General features: G+C 29.9%; 3 protein-coding genes and 1 pseudogene across 3 annotated transcripts; 2 read left to right on the top strand and 2 right to left on the bottom strand.

Moving 5' to 3' along the window:
* Positions 1-3,541: 3,541 nt before the first annotated feature.
* LOC137815023 (ras-related protein Rab2BV-like) lies at positions 3,542-5,522 on the top strand. The gene is made up of 3 exons (XM_068618036.1): positions 3,542-3,802; positions 3,937-4,129; positions 4,666-5,522. The coding sequence occupies exons 2-3, from the start codon at positions 3,965-3,967 to the stop codon at positions 5,146-5,148; spliced, it is 648 nt and encodes a 215-aa protein (XP_068474137.1). The 5' UTR covers positions 3,542-3,802; positions 3,937-3,964; the 3' UTR covers positions 5,149-5,522.
* A 3,753-nt stretch (positions 5,523-9,275) lies between these two features.
* LOC137816115 (zinc transporter 8-like) lies at positions 9,276-9,809 on the bottom strand. The gene is made up of 2 exons (XM_068619206.1): positions 9,636-9,809; positions 9,276-9,572 (listed from the first exon to the last, which is right to left on the bottom strand). The coding sequence occupies exons 1-2, from the start codon at positions 9,807-9,809 to the stop codon at positions 9,276-9,278; spliced, it is 471 nt and encodes a 156-aa protein (XP_068475307.1).
* A 3,204-nt stretch (positions 9,810-13,013) lies between these two features.
* LOC137816114 (protein NRT1/ PTR FAMILY 5.7-like) lies at positions 13,014-14,320 on the bottom strand. Its single transcript, XM_068619205.1, has 2 exons — positions 14,121-14,320; positions 13,014-13,976 (listed from the first exon to the last, which is right to left on the bottom strand). The coding sequence occupies exons 1-2, from the start codon at positions 14,318-14,320 to the stop codon at positions 13,238-13,240; spliced, it is 939 nt and encodes a 312-aa protein (XP_068475306.1). The 3' UTR covers positions 13,014-13,237.
* Positions 14,321-16,887: 2,567 nt separating this feature from the next.
* LOC137815026 (protein NRT1/ PTR FAMILY 5.6-like) lies at positions 16,888-19,774 on the top strand (annotated as a pseudogene).
* The last annotated feature ends 719 nt before the right edge of the window (positions 19,775-20,493 follow it).

Here is a 20,493-nt window from a genome sequence, read left to right as displayed (position 1 = left end):
TAACAACAATCATTTGTCATTACATGAAAAAAAATATTATTAAAAAAAAGAAAATAAAAGAAAATAAAAAATATAGAGGGACCATATCAAAACTTATATATTAACAAAAACAGTACATAGATAAACTATACCTATTAATAAATTGAGTATTTATTTAAAAGTTTTATTATAAAATAAACGTTTAAATAAATCAGCATGATAGTTAGCTTTGCTCTTAAAATGTGTTGATATCATGAAAAAAATAAAATATATTCAACTCTTAGTAAAATCCAACTTATAATTAGTATTTTTTATTTACTTATTAATAATGTAACACCTCTAGTTACATCATTTAAAACAAATATAAAAAAAAGGAAAGACCCATATTAAATTTTGTCACTATAATATTATTTGTTCTAGTGTAACACACTATCCATTTTAAAAACAAATAAACACAACACAAGTAACAAATAAACACAAAGTAAGTTAAAGATTTTTAAAACTTTCAATATAATTTTACATTCAAGTAATACAATCACAAACATATGAATCATCACACTTCATTCATTATATTGTATTAAACAATCTAGTGTTTATAAATAACTCATTCAAATATTCAATATTACTCGTGTTAGAAATTTTTTGAAATACATACATAGATATTTAACTTTCTTTTCGAAAGACTCATGTGTTGAATTTGATTCAGATATTTGCATTTGTCATACTATGTGTTACCTCTCCCCAAAGTTATTTGGACATATGAATTTAGTCACTTGTCAAACCAATTAATTTTCAAACGCATAATTCATCATGTGAATTTCCTGCAACTCAAAAAACTTATTTTAGATGAATCTTTAACTCAATGCATATCTTAACTATCTTAATACGATATTTTTTTTTTTGAAAATACTATATCTCAATCACACTTTCACATTATTCCTAATTCATATCACACATCAATAGATCATTTAATAGTAAAAAAATTAGATTTTAAAAACAATTAGAAAATAAATTAAAAAAGGGTTTGCATATTTGGAATCTGTGAGTGGAAGAATTGGAACTTGCAACTACAAATGATGGTAATAGTACAGAAAAGCATTTATTTTGGACTCATGTCACATGCTAACTACAGCTAGCAAGCCCGAAGTGGGGTTGAAATCAACATCAGACACAATTATTTCCACATCTAAATAAATAAAGATGTTCTATTTTATTATCTGAATATAAAAAGTCATGGAAACATCCCAGAATGTTGTTTGGTTGGAACGAGCTAGGTTTTCGTTTTGCTTGTTTAAAACTTAGACCAATGATATCTTGACATCTATATAAATTATTATTCTATTATAATGTATTATTTAATTTTAAAAATGTAAAATAGTTGTTTATTTTAAGGCAGGTCCTCACATAATTTTATATATGAATAAATTTATTTGACACTAGTTTTTTATCTCAATTTTACTTTATAATCTCTTTTAATAATAAAACATTATATTTTCTTAATAAAACTTAATATAAATAAAAATTTAAAATTAAATAATAATATATTATCAGATAAGTATCAATCTTTTGTCTTTTTATATCCATAATATCTTTTCAAATAAGACTTTGTCATATCTTTCTTATGCATTAATTAATTTTTGACCAAAATACTTTTAAGTCATTTTAGTTCATAAATAATGAATACTTTTGATTGTTTGTTGTTCTCTCCTACGAAAGCGAGAGAAGAAGAATAGTCCACTATTATTATTCTTTTTTGTATAATTAACTATTTAGACTAATAGTCATAAAATACAAAATTATAAATAATATCAAAGTTTTCGAGGGTGTACCGTATCCTTTTCGACACACCACAAACTAATCATCCAAATAAATTATTCAAGCACCAAAGTTTCAATTAGTGCTTAATCAAAATATCAAAGATGATTCCACTAAAAATTTACAAAATAAACTTATCATGAAATTGTATAAATAAATTATTATAGAATATGTTGAGGATTCCATGTTGAACAAATATTTATAAACTGTTTTTATAAGTTGAATTAAATTTAAATTTAAAATTTATTTTAGTTATATATATATAAATTAATTATTTAATAAAGATTTTTTTTTCTTTTCCTAGTTGGAAACTTTTTTTTTGAGCCCACCGTCTCTCCAATAATTTTTCAAAGTCATTAATAATGTTGGTCAAATAGTTAATTGCTTTGTTAACTACGACATTTGTAGTTGGATTATTTTAAAGTAAACTAAAGCACTTTTTATATTTGTATTAACATATATCTATTTTTTATTTAATTTGGAGAAAAGACAAAGTGGAAAGTGGGTGGAAATTTCTGGTCCAACTAAAGGAGATGGGATATATTTAATTCAATTTTGTCATCTGACATTATATTTAATCATTAATTACATCATCCAATTACTTTCTTATTATACACGCATCCATATCCTTATGTGAGGTAATATGATCCATGCAAATGTGCTTCCTCTCATTCACAACTTGCCAAAATATTGGTTTAGAGAGGACAAAAATTACTGCTAATTTATATTAAGTTAGGTCAGAATATATGACTTAATTTATATTCAGTTAGGTCAGATTTTTAATAAACTAAACCAATTTTTTTTATAAAAAATTATTTTAAATACACCAAGCTAATTCATATAAACAGTTCATACTTTTTTTTTGTAAATACTATTTATTATACTAATTTTTTATAAATTATATATTTATTTACTTTTACATATTAAATATGTTAACATAATTATAAATTTATACTAATAAACTTATTTGGGGATGATGAATTGATTCTTTATTTAAAATATTTATTAAATTTTTTTTAAAATTTAACAGCATGGTAGTTAGTTTTTATTTTAAAACGGCTAATATGAGAAAAGAAACAAATCATATTCAACTTTTTGTAAATCACAAATTATAGAAGTGAATTTTGAATTTAATTCAATATAATTGATTTATAAGGTGAATGTATTTTAATCTTTAAGATTCCAACATATATTTTTATGTTTAACAATTATTTTAAATTTTATTGTTTATAATTCAATAACATTTTTTGGTAACTTATCAATCTATTACTTTATTTTATTTAGATCGATATTAAGTTTATCTCAAAACTTAACTTAAACTAAATATTCAAACAAACTAATAGATAAAATTAAAATTTTATAAATAACGAATCAACCCTAAAATATTAGTCTATAATAGATAATAATTTATAAATTGAGATTTATATTCAATTATATATTATTAAATATTATTTTTTTGGTCGATGTTGATCTTTAATATTAATTTATTTTATTTAAAATGGTGATTAAAAAGGTTAACGTTTACTTACACATATTTCATATTAAAAGCTATAAGAAATATATGATAGAAGATTATGTTGACACTGCTTAAATTTTTTAAACCCAATTATATTTAGATTAAAATAAATGGAGTGTATAAATTATATATAGCAGGAGATAAAATAAGAAAAGGAGAGATGAAGAGAAGAAGCTTTGCGTGAACATGGACATGATTAAAAAATGGAAATGGAAATGGAAAGTAAAAAGTGTAGCGGCGAGGTTGGCGTAATGTACTCCAGACGAATGAATGAGCGTTCAAAGTGGCATGCATGTCGTCCGTTTATTCGGTTTGAGCACACTCGTTGTTGGCCTTTCAAAATGCATTTTCTTCTCTCCTTCTCTTTCTCTTTCTCTTTCTCTTTCTCTTTCTCTCCCTCTTTCTCTCCCTCCTTCTCTCCAATCTTAGCATCTTCAATCCCTGCATTCCTCCATCATCGTCACCCCACTTTGCTTTCACCTTCTTTTCATGGTTAGTACCCTTCATCTTTTCAATTCTTTTTCCACTTTATCACTACATTGCTTATCATTATGTCATTATCGACATGCATGTGAATGTGAATGTGAATGTACTTGATTTTGGGAACCAATTTTGCAATGGGTCAGGTCTTGGGTGGTGTCGAGTGTTGGAAACATGGCATACAAAGTGGACCATGAATACGACTATCTCTTCAAGATAGTACTCATTGGAGACTCTGGCGTTGGAAAATCCAATATCCTTTCCAGGTTTACACGGAACGAGTTTTGCTTGGAGTCTAAGTCTACCATTGGGGTTGAATTCGCAACCAGAACATTACAGGTTCTTTTTCCTCAAATTTCCTTTTTTTCTTAATCTTCATTTCAGAGGTAGGGCTGTGCCTCTAAAACTTCAATTTTTGTCATTTTCTTATTACCCTCCTTTAGTTTTGGTGTGATCATTCTAACAATGTGATGATAATAATACCGAAAAGCATGTAACTTGATGATCGTGATTAAAAAAAATGTTATTTGGTATTTGATGTGACCACCGAAATTGATGAATGAAAGTTTGAGATGAATGATGTCATAACCAAGCTTTTATTAAACGGTCTATGATTTGGATTGTAACAACAAGGTTTTTGCAGTCTTCATAATCACATTGTGGTCATTGGTCACATTTATCTATAATTTTCTGTAACATCAATGTCAACTAAATCTCAACTATGACCATAACTGCAACATAGCCATGTATAGTACTCTGTTGTGAATCATGTCTGAAAATTTTTGACCGTTTCCCTTATAATTTTGTCTACACTAGATGTATTGCAGTTCCATGGTTTTCATTGCTCATACACTGTTTGTTTGTTTGACATACAGGTGGAGGGGAAGACTGTGAAGGCACAAATATGGGACACAGCTGGTCAAGAGAGGTATCGGGCTATCACAAGTGCATACTACAGAGGAGCAGTTGGTGCCTTGTTGGTGTATGACATAACGAAGAGGCAAACATTTGAGAATGTACAAAGGTGGCTTCGTGAACTGAGGGACCATGCAGACTCCAACATTGTTATTATGATGGCTGGAAACAAGTCTGATCTCAACCATCTCAGAGCAGTCTCTACCGAGGATGCTGAAAGTTTGGCTGAGAGAGAGGGTTTGTCATTCCTAGAGACTTCAGCATTGGAGGCCTTCAATGTTGAGAAAGCATTTCAAACCATTTTGTTTGATATTTACCAAATTATAAGTAAAAAGGCACTGGCTGCACAGGAAGCAGCTTCCACTAGCGTTCCTCATGGGACTACCATAAATGTCTCAAATATGTCTGATAGTGTGGAGAAGAAATCTTGTTGCTCCAATTAAAGTTGTAGAAAAGATGAGGAGGAACAAGTTTTTTCAGGGATTTTTTTTTTTGTATTTGAAAAGACAGAGGACATGACGAGTAGTGTTACCTTCTGCTACATTTTCTTCATGATCTAGTTTTTTTAGAAGACATGAGAGGCTGATCTCCACAGCCTTCGACAAATACAACAGAAAAATGCATATAGAAGACAAGTGTTAACAATTTGTAGTCCTCACTTTGGTATACTGATTCTTAAATACATGCATTCAGATTTTGTGTTTGGTCTAATTGCTTAGTTTATTAGTAGTAGTAATTAAGCAACTCTAACTGTAGTTTCACATTAGACTCTTATCATCTTATTCCCTTTTATAATAAAAAAAGATGTTTGACTGCACTTCATAAATGTTTTACAGTACTTATGAATTTCAGAATATTGTTACTTGAATATATATATATATATGTATATGTATATGTATATTTATATATGTATGTATATGTATATTTATATATGTATGTATATGAAAATGTATATATGTATGTATATGTACATGTACGTGTATGTGGAATATTTTTGGAGTATAAATGAAGTAGACAACTAATGTAGTTTCCTTTGACTGGTATGTAAAAATGTCGCTAATTTTTTTAGGTACATAATTTTTTTTTAAAATGTTTGATTTGATATAAATGGAGAGTCCATTCTCGAGGGAATTTGTACTTCAAAATCTAAACCTAAAAATGAAATCGGCATTTCAGAGTAATTTGTTTTGTTATTAAAAAATATTTTTCAGAAAAAACAAATACTCTGAAGTTCTTTGATAGAAACTCCACTCTATCAGTTACAATGTTAGAGCCAGACTGTTGTTAGGCCAATTTGGTGGCCCAATCCAAGCGAGGCAAGCTAACGTATTGATCTATATTTTTTAAATTAAAAATTAAAATTAAAATAGTTTCAAAAATATTTATTTATTTATTATATTATTTGAAGAGATAAATATACAATATTATTTTTAACTTAATCATTAACACTAACACATTAACTTTTAATCATTAATTATAATAAAATGATTTTGATATAAATAATAATTCTTTTAATTTATTTAATTAAAAGCAGTTTTATGTTTGTTCAAGGTGTTAAACAAGGGGAAAAAAGTAACTAACATACCCTTCTTACCAATAACGTGGCACCTATTCTCAATAAAAAAAAGCAACGTATCTGAAAGTGAAATAAAATACCACAAGTATTAATGTCGGTTTTCATAGAGATTACAACTCAATAGTAATAGACAGAGAGGATATTATCCTTTTATTATATTAGCCTTCTGATAAATAAACAAATTTATTAATGAAAAAAACTTATGACATATCATATGATCAAAATTTTCGCAAAAATAACCTCCACAATCTTAATACTCATAATGAATAGGAAATAGCGACATTAGTAATGCTCTAATTTAAAATTATTTGAAGTGTGGAATGAGTTTATGTGGATTCAGTTTTATTTCAGCTAAATATAAGATAAATTATCATTGAAGTAAGTAACTAATTCTAATTCCTTGTTTTGCTGCCTAAAAAAAAAGGAGGTGAGTGATGCCACTTTACTAGGACATCACAATCGAAAATTTGTTTTGTGTTCTTTTCTTTGCGTGGAGAAAAGTTTGTAAGAGATTGTCATGATTCCCTTCCAGTATTGTTTAGACACCAACCTTTATGTAGAACCTGTTACTAATGAGACAACCAACCTTCGTAACATCCTTCACTATTTAATTTTTCTTTTGTTTTAAACTGATGACAGAGAGTGTAACTACGGCTGTTGATTGAAATCAAAGTTACTGCAAAGCACATAATTTTTTCTTAAAAAGAAGTCTCTATCTTATATAATTTAGTGTGTCATGAGGAGGTATTTGCTTAATTTTTTTTATTGCTTGTATTGTTTATACAGTGCGGGGATAAAAGAATTAGCATTGTGAGATTTATTTGGGTGAAGCAATGAAGTATTGAAATCATTAATTAACCCATAAATTGGTAAGTGAGAAGTTAAGTAATTAAGCATAGTTGTAATGTGAGCAACACCTTGTTATCTTTCAGTTGCAGGTTGTATTCGAAGCAGTTAATAATGCAGTTGAATCAACTGAAGTGGCAATTCTGGTTGCTATTTTTGCATTTGAAATGCCACACCAACAATAGATTGTAGAAAAAGGTGAAGAGATCATCAGGAAATGAAGAGAAAGGGAGGTGAAAGTGAAGAAAAAGAAGACCAGAAATGGGTGCGTGATGCATGTGCTGATTATAAGGGCAGAGTTCCTCTCCCTGCTGCAACTGGTGTAGGGAAAGCTTCTCTATTTGTGATTGGTTAGATATCTCTAGCATAAGGCAAGTGATTAGTGTAACTTTCTTCTTCACAAACTTTTCAAACCAGCATAAGGCAAGAGATTTATGGAGAGTATTTCAGAAGTGGGGTGGGGAAGATTTTTAGATGTGTTTATCTTTGGCAAAGGTTGATTCAAGAAAGCAACGTTTAAGATGTGTAAGGTTAAAATCTTACACTTGAAACATAGTATTTCAAGTTAATATTTATATATTAATTGTAAACCATTGAAACACAACATAATACAAAGATCACCTGTATAACAACAATAAAGTGTTTTATAGAAATAGATAAAAATGTTCCATGTTGATTTAGAATTTACTAATACAAATCAATATAATGAATTAACTTTTTTCTTGTGACTCATTTGTTTGGTTTACACGATAAGTAAAATGCATGTGCAGATTAATATATTTGAAGAGAAAAGTTTTGTTAACATATTAAACAGTAAATAACATATATTTGAGATTTTTTATAATAATCTAATAATATCTTTAAATAATAATAATAAAAAATAATAATAATAATTTATTATAGAGTGTTATTATATCACACACCGTCCATCTTATTTTCTATCTTACACCGTCCCACTATTACACTCTGCACCCCTCACTTTCACATATATCAGCTTGTCTCATTCACTATTACTTAATATCTACTCCCATTAGATATTAATATTTTAACATTTTTAATTATTTTAATTTTAAAAATGGAACTGGAAGTGTCAAAAATATCATCACCCCACCCCTTTATAAATACAGACAACGCACACTTTCACTCACACTCACCACAACCCACACCACCCCACTCCACCGACGACCACCGCAGCTCCGCCGCTAGCTTCTGCGTCAGCCGCAGCCCAGCCACGCACCAGTACACACCATCACTCCTGATTCTCCATGCACCGCACACCACCGCCCCCGCCCCCGCCCCAACCAACCAACTCCACCTTCACCAGTGTAACCATCTTGGATCTTGTCTACGCTGCAAACCTCGTAGAAGCACCACACGTGAATGTTAAGGTTTGAGCTCTTGTTCTTCACTGCGTTTCCTTTTGAAATGTGTTCAGATGTATGTTTCACTTTTATATATTGTGCTCGGAGGGAAGTCAAGGGTACATGGTTTTGCTGCAGCTTTATTAACCGTAGGGATGCATATATATGTGATTTCCTTTGTTTCAGTGGTTGCATGATTGTTGCATTCAAAATACATATCAAGTCTTCGCTGCTGCATATTTTTCAGTTTTTGGCGTATGTGTGGCTGCTGTATGTTTTTTATGCATGTGTGGGGCATAAAAAAACCTGTACCGTTTTGTCACATAATTGCAAATTTGGTTATAACCACTCCTGTTTTAATGTACCAAGCAAGTGTTTGCACATCACGGTTTTCTAATGGATATTTTTGTTGTCACTTTTCTTGTCTTTAAGCTCATGGGTAGCTTGTACAAATGGACTCCAACTATTTAAAAGAATGAGCGGGTCCCCATGGGTTTAGTTTAAATTGGTGAGTAAAAAATTGTAATGGATCAGAGAAGATCCACGGAATTTAATCTAACCAAAATGATACTGTGAGAATTTTGGAGTTATATATAATTTTTTATGTGATAATTTAGAAATAAATATATATAATAAAAATTAAATTTATAATTTTATGATATAAAAAAATATTAAAATAAGAGTATTAAAGTTGTAACGACATTATAAGTTTTAGCAATTTGTATCATTACTCTTTTACCAATTTGCATGCAAGTGGGACCCATGACTTTCTTTTTGCAAAATGGAATCATGGACGTATACATAGTAGAAAATTTGCACTCGTGTGCATGTGGGGTCCATGGTCATGAGAGGGACCACTTTGTTGCATCCTTGGATTCATGAAATCAGTGGCAAGAAGATCAACAAGTGCCATGCAAATTAAGATCCCAACTGAAGCTGCATTGAATACTTCTTCCACAATAAGTGCAGTTGGAATGTTCTCATCATAAATATTTGTTATTCCTATGCCAATTCCAATCTTCACTGGAGTTCTAAAGGCAAAGAACAATCCCATCAGGATAACAGATACTCTCTTGAAATTTGCCTGAGATATACAACTTCCAAGTCACATGCCTTCAAAGAATTGATGAAAAGTCAACGCATGTACCAGTGGTTTTATTGTGCTCGGACTATCTGAAGCTCCCAATGAAATTCCAATGATAACAGAATGAAGAATAATTCCCAACTCCAACACCTGTGATATGACTCGATGGCGAAGAATCTGGGAGGAGTGAGAATGGGGATGTGAATATAGGCAGAGCACGTTCATCTTCACACGCATGCCATGCTCATAGCCCTGTTCACTCCTCTCAGCTTCTTCACCATCGAGTCATATCACAGGTGTTGGAGTTGGAAATTATTGTTCATTCTGTTATCATTGGAATTTGATTGGGAGCTTCAGAGAGTCCGAGCACAATAAGACCACTGGTACATGCGTTGACTTTTCATCAATTCTTTGAAGGCATGTGACTTGGATGTTGTATATCTCAGGCAAATTTCAAGAGAGTATCTGTTATCGTGATGGAATTGTTCTTTGCCTTTACGACTCCAATGAGTATTGGAATTGGCATAAGAATAACAAATATTTATGATGAATACAGTCCAACTGCACTTATTGTAGAAGAAGTATTCAATGCAGCTTCAGTTGGGATCTTAATTTACATGGCACTTAGTTGATCTTCTTGCCACTGATTTCATGAATCCAAGGATGCAACAAAGTAGTCCTCTCATGACCATGGACCCCACATGCACACGAGTGAAAATTTTCTAGTATGTATACGTCCATGATTCCATTTTGCAAAAAGAAAGCCATGGGTCCCACTTGCATGCAAATTGGTAAAATAGTAATGATACAAATTGCTAAACTTATAATGTCATTACAGCCTTAATACTTTTATTTTAATATTTTTTATATCATAAAATTATAAATTTATTCTTTATTATATATATTTATTTCTAAATTATCACATAAAAAAAAATTATATATAACTCCAAATTTGTCACAGCATCATTTTCGTTAGATTAAATTCCGTGGATCTTCTCTGGTCCATTGCAATTTTTTACTCACCAATTTAAATTAAACCCATGGGAACCCGCTCATTCTTTTAAATATTAGGAGCCCATTTGTACAAGCTACCCATGAGCTTAAAGACAAGAAAAGTAACAGCAAAAATGTCCATTAGAAAATCTTGATGTGCATACACTTAATTGGTACATAAAAACAGAAGTGTTATAACCAAATTTGCAGTCCTGTGGTAAAACGGTACAGGTTTTTTTATACCCACACATGTATAATAAACATACAGCAGCCACACATACGCCAAAAACTGAAAAAATATCCAACAGTTTGAAACGAAAACCTGATATGTATTTTGAATGCAACAATCATGCAACCACTGGAACAAAGGAAATCACATATATATGCATCTCCTACGGCTAATAAAGCTGCAGCAAAACCATGTACCCTTGACATCCCTCCGAGCACCATATATAAAAATGAAACATACATCTGAACACATTTCAAAAGGAAACGCAGTGAAGAACAAGAGCTCAACCTTAACATTCATGTGGCGCTTCAACGAGATTTGCAGCGTAGACAAGATCCAAGATGGTTACGCTGGTGAAGTTGAAGGTCGGCGTTTCGATCTAATGAAAGGGTAATTAATATTTCTCATTGTTAGAATTTAGTGGAGTTGATTGCATAAATGATATGTACATTATAATTCAATCACAAATTATCACGATAAATTTATTGATTTTAATAATAATTATCTTAAAAGTTAATCCAATTAAACAATATTTCTAGTTAGATTATAGCATAAAAACTATTACACTAACAATATATGCCTACTAAATTTATTAGTGGAAATTAACGTAAATCAATTTAATGAATAGTTTTTTCATAAGGTTGTAATAATTGAAGAAGAACATGTTCAGGAGAGAAAAAATCTATGGAGATTAGTAATAGTGACGACAAGAGTCAAAGAAACAAAACTTGTTATAAATTTAGTTCTTATATGATTAAATTCATTAACAGTTGGAGTATGCGTGGTCAAATAAGTAGTTCCTATCAACTTAAAGATAAGTGAAATCTTCAAAATTCCAACAATTTCCATGTCTATTTCATTTGTTGGTACCTTAATAACTATCCTAATATATGATAGGATTATTGTTCCAATTATGAGGAAAATCATCGATAATGAAAGAGGCATCAACATTACAAGGATCAACATTAACATGAAAATAATTTTAATTTTCATACTCATGGTTGTTGCTACCTTAGTAGAAGCAAAGAGACTAAGAATGGCTACACATGACGCCCTCACAGTATGGGAAACTGACCACAATTATATGATTGTTGTGTTTCATAACCCAATATTTAATTCTGGGCGTTGGAGATTCATTTTCTATAGTTGGTTTGCAAGAGTTCTTCTATGATCAAGTTCCTAACTCAATGGGAAGCTTAGGAAAATGACTTTGTATCTTAGTGTGATTAGAGCAGGATAATTCTTAAAGCATCTTTCTGATAATAATTGTGGACCATGTCACGAGGAAGCTGTGCAAAAGTTCGATTGTAAAGGATAACAATTCAAGTCATCTAGATAGGTTTTATTGGAGGTTGGCTATCATAAATGCTTTAAATTTGTGTGTCCGTATTCTTGACAAAGATTTATACTTGTAAAATTGTGCATAGGAAAGTTATGGAAATTAATGGTTGTAACAATGATGGGTGGAGATATAGTAATGTACATGCTAGCCAGTATTTTATTAGGCTTCTAAACAAGGGTTTAAAAAACAAAAGCATAAAACTATGTACTAATTTTTAAAACTCACGTTTTTTTTTTCTATTTTATTTGTATTTTTAACATATACACAAGTTAATTTTAACTTATGCAGAAATTAATTTTATTTTTATTCATTTATTTTCTACTAAAAAAAATTATTAAAAAACCCGTTAGAAGATCTTATGGCCGGCCAAGAATATTTACTATCTGGTTGAAGCTACTTTGAACAAATCAATTGCATCAAACTTCTAATATATTTTTTTATAGGGATAATATGTGTCATCGTTGATATTGGTGTTAGAAAAAGGACTTCATAAATAATTTCATTTGATACATCACTTTTTTCCTTCCCATCATGAGTGACGCTGCCATTGTAAAATTTCTTGTTTGCCATGTTTCAGAATCATCTTTTTTTTCTTCTTGCATTTTCTGCAAAAATTAATTTTATTTTTTTATTCGTATTTCTTTTTTTTACTAAAACTCGTTAGAACATCTCTGAAACCAAATTATACTATATATCTTTCATATTTAATAAAAAAATCAATAACATTAAATCAATTCATAGAAGATATTAAGATTTGTGTTAATGAAAACAGTGTCCGCTGCATAATTAACTTTGTTAAACTTTAAATCTAACAGTGCAATCTCATTTTTTATATGAAAAAAATGAATTTTGGCATAATGTATTTTCTAAATACGAATTGAGCACTAATCCAAAATCCAGATAAATATATTTAAGAGTTAAGTAAAAATTATAGCAAATCATGAGGAGCATCTTAGGTCGGTTTTATCATACCACTATCTCCACTCCATCATTCTTACAACCATCAGTTTCTACAATTGTCCTGTGCACAGTCTTATAAGTATACCTCTTTGCAAAAAACAGAAAGAGACACAAATTTAAAGCATTTATGATGGCTAACATCTAATAAAACCTATTTAGATGACTTGAATTGATATCCTTCCCAATCCAACTTTTGCCATTCTTCCCTGTGACATGGTCCACAATTATTATCAGAAAACTGCTTAAGAAGTATCCTGTTCCGATCACACTTAGATATAAACCCATTCCTAAGCTTCTCATTGTGTCTGGAACTTGATCATAAAAGTACTCTTGCAAACCAACTATAGAAAATGAATTCCCAAAGCCAAGGATTAAGTATTGAGGTATCAACCACAACACACTCATAGAATTGTGGTCGGTTTCCCATACTGAGAGGGCGTCATGTGTAGCCATTCTTAGTCTCTTCGCTTCTACTATGGCAGCAACAACCATGAGTATGACAAATAGTGCCATGCCAATGCTAATCCTCGTAAGGATGTTGATGCCTCTTTCATTGCCAGTGACTTTTCTTAGAATTGGAACAATAATCCTATCATATATTGGGACAATTATTAAGGTTCCAACCGCTGAAATAGAGGACATGGAAGCTGCTGGGATTTTGAAGTTGTCACTTATCCTTAAGTTCATAGCAGCTGCTTGTTTGACAAAGAGCGTTGTGCCTTGAGCCACACATACTCCAACTGTTAATGAAGTTAGCCATATGGGAACTAAATTTATAACAAGTTTTGTTTCTTCGACTCTTGTCACTGTTACTAATCTCCATGGATTATTCTTCTCCTCAATATGTCCCTCTTCAATTATTGCAGCCTTGTCAAGGAAACTATTTATTGAATTGATTTGCGTTAATTTCAACTAATGAATTTAATAGGCATATATTGTTATAATCTAACTAAATATTGTTTGATTGGATTAATTTTTAAAATAATCATTATAAAAATCAGTAAAACTATTGTATATGATATACCTGAGTGTGCTAGTGAGTCTCAGAAACCTTCCTTTGGCCCTCTCTGACTCTGGGACCTCATACAATAAAGCAGGATTTGAAGGACAAGACAAATGTCTTTTTCTTATTGCTGCAACTAAGACTTGTAAAATTAAGCACATTGCAAAGTTCCACCCTGTGTGTCTCAGGAAACTTTTTTTGTACACATCATTATCTTCCATTAATAATTTCTTTCATCTCAACGCGGAAGAACTCATCCTTTAGTATTATTTTCAATTATTATTCACACTATATTATATATTCTATTATAATTATTATAAATGTTAGCAATAAACTGTACGGGGTGGGATTCAAAACCAAGTCCCTCGAATGACCAAAGAAGCTTTAACCATTACATCTATTAAGTTTTGTTGTCATGCTTTAATTATTGTTATACTTATTACTATGATTATCAATATTAATATAATTAATAATATAAAAATTATTAATAATATTCATATATTTAATATCATTAATTTCATTAATATTATTATTCAGATTATACATCTCACGAAAACAACTGCTTCAGTTTTAGATATTCACAAACATACAAACATGAGTTTTTGAGTAATGTTGAGGAGAGAATAATTGCATTTTTGTAAGAGAATATTGACAACATTGATAAACCTAATTTCAAAGAGAATAATTTCATTTTTCTCATAATAAGCCTAAATACTAACATCTTATTCGTATCTTAACTCTGAGATTTTTGAAGATATATCTTCTTTCAACATATGTGGAGAACAATACATGATAACTGGTTTAGTTATAGCTAACTAATTTATAAGATCTAAACTTATTTTTTTAATATTTTTAACCAGTTATAACTAAAAGCCTACAAATAGAGATTGATTCATTATCCTCTATATTTATGCATTTATACATAATAACAAACTTTGTACTTAATCATTTATATTTTATAATTATATTTTCATGAATTCTAATTATATGGTTTCTTTTTCACTTTCGCACATTAGTTGTATAATTTCTTAAATTGTTAATGTACCGGCGGTACTAGACGAGTCAGTCACTCGGTCTCCGTGACCCACCGATCGTGTAAAAATAAGTATTGTAATTGTAGAGTGACACAATGAAAATAAATTTTTTCTCTAATAAAAGTTATGAGTTCAAATTTAAAATAAATAAAAAATTAATATTTTTTTTACAATTACTAGTGATATAATAATAATGAAATTAGTATTATATGATATTTTATATTAAGTAATCATTATTAATTTATAAAAATTCAATAAATTTTTTCTTAATTATATTTTTATTAAAAGAAAAATAAATTTATCATATGGTATTTTACATTAATAAATAATTATTTATAACATGTATATTTTTTATTTTTAATAAAAATTTAGTGACAACTTAAAAATAGTCACAAGTAATATACAAATAGTGACAACTTAAAATATAGTCACAAGTAATATGCAAATAGTGACAACTTAAAATATAGTAACAACTAATAGTCAAATAGTGACAACTTAAAATATAGTCACAAGTAATATACAAATAGTGACAACTTATAATATAGTCACAAGTAATATGCAAATAGTGACAACTTAAAATATAATCTCAATTAATATACAAATAGTAACTAATTTTATATATAACACTATTAATTGCATTATCACAAAATAAAAATAATATTGACTTATGAAAAAGAAGATCATACATTTAAGTATAAAATAACATAAATTTAATTTTTTCGTAAGAATGAATTTATTACATATTATTATTGATACAAACAATGTGATAATTCTAAAGTGGTATAGTGGAAATAATGAATTTTTTTCATTAAAGGGGGTTTTGAGTTCAAATCTAAAGTAGAACAACTATTTTTTAACTTTTTGTGACAAATTAAAAAAAATAGTCATAATTTTTATATTTATCACGGTTAATTATATTATCATAAAATGAAAATAATGTTAGACATATTTTAACAGACAATTAGTTAATAATTTATCATTGATAAAAATAATTATTAATTTATAAATATTTAATAAATTTATATTAATTATATTCTTATTATAAAAAATATTATATATTTTTAGTAATTATTTATGATGTGTTCTTAATAATTATTGTGAGATATCTTAATTTTGTCACTATTATGAATAGCATTTGTGACAAATAAAATGAGTAGTCACAAATAATAGATAAATAGTGACAAATTTTATCTTTATCACTAATTTTAATATACTTATTGTGATATTTTTTAGTTTTGTCATTATTATAAGCAATATTAGTGACAATAAAAAAAATAGTCACAAATAATATATAAATAGTGACAAATCTTATATTTATCATTAACCTTTTGTCACTAAAACTAATTTTTCTTGTAGTGCGTGCAATTAATGTGTGTGATGATGATGTATCTTGTTCTCGAAACCTATAACTATTTGAATCATGCTTAAGAGTGGATTATCTCATGCTTAATCATTGTTTAGTTTTGTTAATCTTCTGTTATACATAATAAATTTGGTTCTGTCAATATGCTCTAACCGAATGTTGGGATCTCTGTTATTCATCAGATCCCGACCGGTAGATTTATTATAACTAATCATAATCTACAGTATAAAAATCATGTACTTAGTTTAATTATCATCCTTAATAGAGAATATGCTAATACATGAATTTAAATGTAGTGACTAGCAATCATATGTGTTAGCTTTTACCTTCTTCTATAATAACATTCCATCTCAGCGCGACAATCTTTTACTTCGCACTTCCATTTCTAAAGATGGAGCAAGAAATGGAGAAGAGAAAGGGAGTAGAACTGAGCAAAGTGAAGAAAAATGGGTGCATGATGCATCTGTGGACTATAAAGGCAGAGTACCTCTCCGTGCTTCCACTGGTGTATGGAAAGCCTCCCTCTTTGTCCTCGGTAAGATGCTTCTTCACAAGAGCTTCGTTTTCAGTAATCATTTCAACACTGCTTTGTTGTTCATTTTCTAGTTTTATTGTCATCATAAACTAACAAGAGATGTTCAACCTTGTAAAAAACAAGTGGCATGTCCTAGAAGATTTAGACTTTTACTAGCCACCCGTATGAAAAATTCAAGACGAAAAGTTAGTGACTAGTTTTCAGCAACAAGAATGTTAGCATACACTGTTACTGTTATTGTAACAGGCAAATGATTTTCAAAGTCAAAATGCATTTCCCTCTCAACAATTTTAGGAGAGCTTTCTTCTTTTATAGGTTATTGATAGTCGAAAAGAAGTTACTATAAAAATGTTTAATATTTGTGTTTGACTTATATAAGCACCACATAACTTGTGATTGTGTTTCAATTTGGAACAACTATTGAATTTAGTGAAAGGTTGAGCTATTTTGGAATAGCCAATAATCTCATCTCGTACCTGACTAAAGTGATGCATGAAGACCTCAAAACAGCAGCCAAGAATGTAAACTACTGGTCAGGAACAACAACCTTAATGCCTCTGGTTGGGGGATTTGTTGCTGATGCCTACACTGGTCGGTTTTATATGGTCTTGTTTTCCTCCTTTCTATACCTCATGGTAAATCTACTTTTCCCCAATCAATACATGTAAGACCATAATATATTATATAAATAGTGTGCATTCCTCATTTTAAAGATTGATTTTGTAATATATTATATAAATAGTCTGCAAGACTCATTTTAATATGTTTTTAAGATTAAATTATGATTAAAATCTCCTTTCCAACGTGATATTAGAGTTATAGAAAGAAACTATCTAAACGAGATTTAATAAAGTTATTATTATTATTATATATATAAATAAAAAAGTAGTGTTTAAATTTCACCTTATAAATAGAACTTGTAATTTCATTTAAAGTCTTTTTACTAACACACAACATATTTTGTTACACTTCATATATGTTTGATAAATTTGACACACTTTATGTTGGAATTGTTTTTCTTTTTTCTCAATTTGTTTATATAATTATATAATTTAACGTGTTGTCACGAAAAATAAAGCTAATTTTTTTTTATGTGTCAATCAGGGATTAAGTCTCTTGACCATGTCTCAATTCATCCCAAGCTAAAGCCTTGTGATATTAGGATATGCCAACAACCAAGAAAGATTCATGAAGTGATTTTCTTCCTTTCTCTTTACTGTATCTCCTTCAGTACAGGAGGATACAAACCATGCTTGGAAAGCTTTGGAGCTGACCAATTTGATGATAATCACTTGCAAGAAAGGAAAAAGAAGATGTCTTTCTTCAACTGGTGGAACTTTGCACTGTGCTTTGCATTACTGCTTGGTGCAACCGTGATTGTTTATGTTCAAGACTTTATCAGCTGGGGAGTTGCTTGCCTCATCATTAGTCTTCTTATGGCTCTCACTATCATAGCTTTTTGTGTGGGAAAACCATTTTACAGGTACAAAAGGACAGAAGGAAACCCTTTAAAACCAATTTTACAAGTTTTAATTGCAGCAGTAAGGAAAAGAAATGTGCCTTGTCCTTCAAATCCTGCTTTATTGTATGAGGTCCCAGAGTCAGAGAGGCTTCTAAGACACACTAGTGGGCTAAGGTATTTATCACACATGGACCTTGTCAGATTGATATTAGTATTCTTCATTGTTAGAAATTAAGGAGTAGTTACTGCAAATGCCATCTACACTAGAATACAATAACAAATCATTATCTTACAAATTAATCTGATCAAACAATATTTCTAGTTAGATTATGGTGTAAAAAGTGTTATATAAATGGCTCTTAAATTTAATCATAAAAATTAATGCAAATCAAATCAATGAATAGGTTTCTTGACAAGGCTGCAATAATTGAAGAGAAACATGTTGAGCAGAAGGAAAGTTCATGGAGATTAGTAACAGTGACAAGAGTCGAAGAAACAAAACTTGTTATAAAATTAATTCCCATATGGCTAACTTCATTAACAGTTGGTGTATGTGTGGCGCAAGGCACAACACTTTTTGTCAAACAAGCAGCTGCTATGAACTTAAAGATAAGTGACAGACAACTTCAAAATCCCAGCAGCTTCCATGTCCTCTGTTTCAGCGGTTGGTACCTTAATAACGGTCCCAATATATGATAGGATTATTGTTCCAATTTTGAGGAAAGTCACTGGTAATGAAAGAGGCATCAACATTCTTCGGAGGATTGGCATTGGCATGGCATTATCTGTCTTGCTCATGGTTGTTGCTGCCTTGGTAGAAGCAAAAAGACTAAGAATGGCTACACATAACGTCCTCACAGTAGGGGAGGCTAACCATAATACTATGAGCGTGTTGTGGTTGATACCTCAATACTTAGTCCTTGGCGTTGGGGATTCATTTTCTATAATTGGTTTGCAAGAGTATTTCTATGACCAAGTTCCTGACTCAATGAGAAGCTAGGAATGGCTTTGTATCTTAGTGTGCTTGGAGTAGGATTCTTCTTAAGCAGTTTTCTAATCATCATTGTGGACCATCTCACAAGAAAGAATGACAAATGTTGGATAGGCAAGAACATAAATTCAAGTCTTCTCGATATATTTTATTGGATGTTGGCTGTCATAAATGTTTTGGTTTTGTGTTTCTTTCTCTTGGTGACAAAAGGGTACACTTACAAGTCTGTACATAGGAGAGCCATGGACAATGACTGTTATAAGAGTGATGAGGTAGTGATGGTCGCTTGATAAGCGTACTAACACCCTAACTAAAATATCTTCAGCTGAACCAAATCTTTAATGTATTGCTTCCATTATATTTACTGGAATTTGAATTTGTTAAGTTACTCAGATTACCCAAGATATCAGATGATATATTCTCTTACAATTTAGCTATTGAAGCTAACTAAGCAAACATTTCTTGTGTTGGTCCACAAAAATATGGAAACACCTATAATAAAATTTTGAAATTGATTTTATTAAGAAAATAATAATTATCAAATTATACGTAACTAATTTAATAATGATGAAATTCCATGATTAGTGGGTCCCTACATAATTAACTCTTGTAATTTGAAGAGAAAAAGTTTATTATGATTTAAATTTGTTGAGAGTTTATCCTGAAAATAACAGTTCTAATTGTTATGATAATTTCAAATTTTATTCTGCAAAAATTATTATCGTCCTGTGTGATCAAAATTATTATCATTCCAATATGATCAAAATTATTATCGCCATGTAGCCAAGTCCTGCAAGATGCGTCATGTGAATAAAAATGACACAACAATTTATTTATTCAGTGAACTGGTTATCTTACTAACTAACATGAGATTTAAATTAAAAGAAGGAACGCAAAGAACTTCTTTGAGAGAGTGATATTGTCATTGAATTTAATCGTGCTCATAGATGAGATGACCACAATTGAGCTTGTGCTAGATTAACATTTGGAATAAATGACAATGAAGTGT

This window comes from Phaseolus vulgaris, chromosome 1 (genome assembly GCF_000499845.2).
Source record: "Phaseolus vulgaris cultivar G19833 chromosome 1, P. vulgaris v2.0, whole genome shotgun sequence".
Classification (NCBI taxonomy): Eukaryota; Viridiplantae; Streptophyta; class Magnoliopsida; order Fabales; family Fabaceae; genus Phaseolus; species Phaseolus vulgaris.
This window is presented reverse-complemented; position numbering and strand designations above follow the sequence as displayed.

What these genes read in the sequence shown, in the direction of transcription:
- LOC137816114 (XM_068619205.1), bottom strand. Translation starts at nt 14,320, where the DNA reads ATGGAAGATAATGATGTGTACAAAAAAAGTTTCCTGAGACACACAGGG. An exon ending in AGACTCACTAGCACACTCAG is followed by an intron (nt 13,977 to 14,120) that starts GTATATCATATA and finishes TTCAATAAATAG; the next exon opens with TTTCCTTGACAAGGCTGCAA.
- LOC137815023 (XM_068618036.1), top strand. Translation starts at nt 3,965, where the DNA reads ATGGCATACAAAGTGGACCATGAATACGACTATCTCTTCAAGATAGTA. An exon ending in TCGCAACCAGAACATTACAG is followed by an intron (nt 4,130 to 4,665) that starts GTTCTTTTTCCT and finishes TTTGACATACAG; the next exon opens with GTGGAGGGGAAGACTGTGAA.
- LOC137816115 (XM_068619206.1), bottom strand. Translation starts at nt 9,809, where the DNA reads ATGCGTGTGAAGATGAACGTGCTCTGCCTATATTCACATCCCCATTCT. An exon ending in CGAGCACAATAAAACCACTG is followed by an intron (nt 9,573 to 9,635) that starts GTACATGCGTTG and finishes TGTATATCTCAG; the next exon opens with GCAAATTTCAAGAGAGTATC.